General features: G+C 38.9%; 1 protein-coding gene and 1 pseudogene across 4 annotated transcripts in view; both read right to left on the bottom strand.

Annotated features, from left to right (window-relative positions):
* LOC105756072 (solute carrier family 2, facilitated glucose transporter member 8 pseudogene) overlaps positions 1-135 on the bottom strand; it is a 23,197-nt pseudogene extending 23,062 nt beyond the window's left edge.
* Positions 1-5,728, bottom strand: part of SUCLG2 (succinate-CoA ligase GDP-forming subunit beta) — a 363,960-nt gene that overhangs the window by 124,753 nt on the left and 233,479 nt on the right. For all 4 annotated transcript variants that reach the window (XM_004372727.3, XM_023727935.1, XM_023727936.1 and 1 more), the window contains exons 8-9: positions 2,804-2,965; positions 320-462 (exon numbers count right to left, since the gene is read on the bottom strand). In XM_004372727.3, the coding sequence (XP_004372784.2) occupies positions 320-462; positions 2,804-2,965 (305 nt within the window). The remainder of the gene's footprint in view (positions 1-319; positions 463-2,803; positions 2,966-5,728) is intronic.

Raw genomic sequence — 5,728 nt, 5'->3', positions numbered from 1 at the left:
ACCTAAGTCCGATAAGCGTAGGACCAAACACTTCAGTGTGTTATCCACATAAAAGTACAATGCCAACCAACATTTCACTGTCTGGAACACTGTACCTCTTTTATTGCCTCTCACCTGCCAGAGCTTGGTAAGCATAGCCTCTGAAATCAGATCCTGGAGGCAGTTTATCCGCCTTTCACCCAAGAGGAATTAAATCATCTTGTAGTCCACTGTGTATAAAGGTAGGATTTGCATCTGTGGCTGCAAAGTACATGCTGGCTTATTAAACCTCAGCACCAGGAACAAGACAGCTCTTGATGGTGAGAAATCAGAACATTACCTTAGGATCAGCTGTGAGCAATTTAAATGCTTGATACACTTGAGCTTCCTTTACTCCACCACCAAGATCCAAGAAGTTGGCTGGCTTCCCACCATTAAGGGAAATGATGTCACAGGTAGCCATGGCCAGCCCAGCACCATTCACTGTGAAATGCAAACGATACACAAAAGGGATACATTCAGTAACATGAAAGGGGCATAAGCTTTTCCCTGTCCCACACTGCCAAAAGACAGCTCTATCACTGCCAGCCTAATTTCTGTCCTGTTTGGAATTTTTTCAACCAAATAAGTTCAGAGACTTTTAGGATAAATAAGCAGGGAACGCACACACAAAGGATAAACCAAAAAGGCCTGTATATGAGTAGAAAGATTTAGTGAGAAGTTAAATCAATCTGGGAAACAGAAAGAAGGCAAGAGTTTTAAAAAGTAATCAATCTGGGCTAGTATTAGAGGAGGGAGTTTTAGGTTCAGCGAAGTGTAGAGTGTAATTAGGAAAGAAAGAAAAAGTCTGTGAGAAGTTGCTAGGGTCTAAGAATTACATTCTTTTTAATATTCTTTAAGAGACTTGAGTAAAGAAGGGAATTCCTTTAATTTTTTGTTTGCTGAAAATATGCTCCTTTGAACGTGGCATTCCTCTGGGATTGAACCATAGGGGCCCTACCTCTGGTAACGTTTCATACGTTTTTACACTTACTGCAACCATGCATATTTATATAATGTTACCTGGCTAAACTTTAGAAAGCAAATGTACAAATGACAGCACCAAAAATAGTATTTCTACCCCTTGTTTCTCTTTCATGTTAATATATTTTCACTAGCATCTTGATAAGGAGCCCTGGTGGTGCAGTGGTTAAGAGCTATGGCTGCTAATCAAAAGGTCGGCCGTTCGAATCCACCAGCCACCCCCTGGAAACCCTACAGGGCAGTTCCACTCTGTCCTACAGGGTTGCTAAGAGTCGGGATTGACTCAATGGCAGTGGAAGGCAGCATCCTGATTATTAAAACTAGAAGCAATATGTGCTAACAACTTAGGAGCTTTTCTTAAGAAACCAAGTAAAGAGTTTTAATATCTCAATTGTTGTTTTCAAGAGCCAAGTTTTACTGATCAATCGCATTTCTTTAGCTTCTTATGCTTAATTACATAAAATCACTTCCCTTAGGTTGGAAAGCAAAAAAATCTCTTGACCATACTGAAAACTCTCAAGGCAAAATATCCTTTATTTTTCTGACCCTTGAATTCCCAAGTATGTCTCTGAACTGTGATCAATTTAAGTATGGAGCAACTACAATAATGGTTGAAACAATTTAAAGAGTGTTCGTTGTAGCTTTTGATGCTTCTACGTGGTCAAATCATGCACATCCCTACAGAGACTACAAAGACTCTGCATTTAGTATGTTCTAAACACACCAATATTTATCTTTTCCCTTTCTAAACATTTACACATATTGTGAGTGCATTAGCTTATCAGCATTGGAATGATGTGAGTGATCCAGTACATCACAGTTATTGCACCAATAAAAAGCAAGTCCTTTTGATTTCACTTGTAATTGGATGTCATCTTCTATTGTACTGAACAGAAAACTACTGGATGAGGTCTCTTTGGTTCTGAATATAATGACACCATTGGTTTAATGAGCTACAAATCTTTTTTATTTTAATTCCATTAAGATTAAGACCTCAGTTTCCAGTGCAATGAATTGGTTCTATAAGAAACATACTCTTTTGCAATTAAGTCAGAAGAGCATAAATCTCAGCACTATAAGCTGTGGACAATAACAGAAATTGTATTGCCTCTATAGACCCATTCTTATCTCAGCTGAATAAGCCATTTTCACAAATTTAGATGAGAATGATGAAATCAATTGTTTCATTAATAAACTGGCATAATGGATTAAATATTTTATCACTTGGTTATCATAGATTCTGAACCTTTGGTATAATGATTCAGGTATATGCCCTCTTCTACTTCCTCAAAGAAAGTAATTTTATTTTAAATCTAATTTCAGAATAGTTCCTAGCATATTTACAGTGATTTAATAGCAAAGGCTCTGATGTGTACTGTGCAAAGTTTCACTGAGATGCTTTAGACCAGTGGTTCTCAACTGGGGCGATTTTACCTTTCTCAATATATTGGGCATTGTGTGGAGACATTTTTGGCTGTCACAACTGGGGGGTGCTAGTGTTATTCAATGGGTAGAGGCCAGGGATGCTGCTAAACATCCTAAGAGGGACAGTCCCCCACAACAGAGCATCATCCAGCCCAAAATGTCAATGGTGCCGAAGCTGAGAAATTCTGCTTTAATCCCGTGACGACTGACTAAAATGAACTTCCGGATGAAAACTCTGGATTGCTTCCTAAAACTTTTTGGCTAGAAAAAAAATGATATGTTTACTTGTTATTGGGGAATAACATTTCAGAAATCAGGGGTACCTCAAATCTGTAAAAATCCACCAAGCATTCTTTCGATATAACTACTTTCTTACCAAAGCAAGCGATGTTCCCATCCAGTCCTATGTATTTTAGATCATATTTGGCAGCTTCATTTTCAATTGGCTCATTCTCTGATTTGTCGTCCATGGCAAATATATCCTTTTGTCGGAATTCTGCGTTGTCATCAAAGTTTATCTTGGCATCAAAACAGACAACTAAATAAAGAAAAAAGGAACACATCTGAATCTCTCTTGGGGATCTATAAATTAGGCCCTTTAGCCTGGAAGCATAGAAAGAAAAAAGGTAAGATACTGTCATTTTTGTTCATGCTACAGGCAGGAGAAGCTATTCTGCCTTTCTTGACCCTTAATCTTTGGGGTAACCAAGAAAAACATGACATGGTCCCTGTTCTCAACAGACTTACATTCTAATAGGAAAAAACCCCAAACTAACTGCTGATCATCACCTTTCTCTTTTAAGAGAGAAGAGATAATGCTGCATACAACTTGGATTCTCCATTTTTTAAATAAATTTTTATTTTTAGTATTTAACTGCTGATTATCACCTTTCTATTTTAAGGAAAGAAAGACTAGATAATACTGCTTAATCCTGTTGACCTTCTCTGCCCTTCTTCTGAGGCTGCAAAGTGAACTTTTATATAATCAGTATCCTCACTAGTATTTTTGAAAGATTTAGTGGAAAGAACACTGGGCCAAAATCAATAGCTTTTTCACTTGATTCCTAACTAACTCTGTAACCTTGATAAAATAATCTTATGTCTCTGGGCCTTGATTTTCTTATTTGGAAAATGGGAACAAGAACCCCTTTTCTGCTGACATACTTGCTTTACCAAAACCAAACTCACTGCCATCGAGTTGGTTCCAACTCATGGCAACTCCATGTGTTAGAGTAGAAATGCTCCATAGGATTTTCTTGGCTGCTATCTTTATGGAAGCAGATCACCAGGGCCTTCTTCCACTTGGTGAGTTCAAACCACCAACCTTTAGGTTAGGAGACAACACACACCATTTGTACCACCCAGGGACCTGCATGCTTTGGGGTCTGCTAAAACTAGGGTCATTCCCTTGATTTGTATGGGATCACCTTATGATTCTTTTAACCCAAGTCATAAAATGCTGAGACCAAGACTGGTCAGTTACAATGACAGGATGCCAGGTATTGTCAGCACCATTTTCTCCACCCTCTGCTTGCTGGTGGAAGTCCCCAACTGTCTTGATAGCCAATAGCCCTGAATCAGAGAAACTCACTAGATGATAGGGAAGAACCAACTGTGTTCTCCCTGGTTGACAGGAGATCTTCTATACGTGCATTGAGGGAGAGTTTGAGGAGAAAAGGCATATATCTGGGTGTCTGGATTCTGATCCTTTTTATTTTCTGCCTTGAGTAGAAATTAGTTGTCTACAATGGCATTAAACCATAACATTCTTTTACTTTATTTGGCATGTTGATAGGCAGCACTCTTTGATCAAGAATTCACAGATGGTTACCCATTCTTCCCCAGCATTGCTAATGTGTACCTAACTCTTGACAGGAAAACAATCCTGACATATCTCATGCAAAAGCAATGGTTGTTGTTGTCAGATGCTGTCCGGCTGCCCACAACTCATGGTGACTCCACACACAACAGCATGAAACACTGCCTGGTCCTGTGCCATCCCAACAATCAGCTGCAGATCAGACTGTTGTGATCCATAAGGTGTTCACTGGCTGATTTCTGGACTAGATCACCAGGCCTTTCTTTCTAGTCCATCTTAGTTTGGAAGCTTTGCATCATAGCAACACGCAAGCCTCTACCAACACACAGGTGGTAGTTATGCATGAAGTGCAGTGGCAGGGAACTGAACCCAGGTGTCTCACACGGAGGTACAAATTCTACCACTGAACCACCACTGCCTCCAAAAGCAATGGTCTGTTAATCCCATTTGATTCCTAGGAAAAGAAATATTGCAGCAATATGGCATCTGAAGTTACAGGCTTACAGGGAAGAATTTTCCAAAGGTCTCCCCAACACAACACTCAAGTACCTTGACACAAACCTGTGCAGAACTGGCATATTAACAGCTAACAAAACTCAACATACATAAACGTCCAAATCAAAAATGACTTAAAGTAGCACTGACTGACAATGGAAGTTAATGTCTGCCTGAGTCCTTAGTCATGCCACAAAACATCCAATCGCTTTAACCACACACTGTGAATACATGGAATGAATGACTAATTACTTTCCAGAATACTGAAATCTTAATGATAGAATCCTGCAATTACCAGAGGAATTGGCCAATGTTCTCTGTTTGCTACAACAGCATTTTCTCAGCCATTAATGACCAGTATAATAATCAATAGGAAAGAAGCTTCATTCTTGGCTTTGTACTGGGTTTATAAATATGTTTTAACTAATTTATTAGTAATTTTAGCCCCTGCATTACTCATTGGCAAGACTACTTGTAACTGACACCTTCAAAATGAACAGGCAAAGGCTATCAAATTGACTTCCTAAGTGAAGAGTTTCACATAAAAGAATTCTTTGTGGAGATCAATAAACCAGTAAATCAAAATAGTTTCAAGCTGAACTTTACCCCTTACAAAGACTACAGTTATAAGCTACTTGACAGAGCGCATAATTAATGGTTGTATTTGCAAAGTTCAGATGGTAGTCCCAGCTAAATGCCTGCAAAGCCAGATATTCAAAAGATGCTTTCCTGAGGCTATGATATGTGTACCAAGTACAGAAATGAGTTCGCTGTTTGGGAACGACCTTGAGAGAACTTTATACTTAAACCAGAGCTTGAAGACAGTGATTGCGGAATAAAAGGATCCTTGTCAATTTTCTCCTGCCTGTACAGAAAACCGAATGATGCTAACTATGTCTACATATATCCAAGTGCTTGCGAAGTTAGAAACATTATATAAATATCAGGTAAGTAAGGGCACAAACAGTTAAACACCCAACTATTAGC

This window comes from Trichechus manatus, unplaced genomic scaffold (genome assembly GCF_000243295.1).
Source record: "Trichechus manatus latirostris isolate Lorelei unplaced genomic scaffold, TriManLat1.0 scaffold00020, whole genome shotgun sequence".
In the NCBI taxonomy this organism is placed as follows: Eukaryota; Metazoa; Chordata; class Mammalia; order Sirenia; family Trichechidae; genus Trichechus; species Trichechus manatus.
Note: the sequence above shows the minus strand (reverse complement) of the source record. Positions and strands in the feature narration are given on the sequence as shown.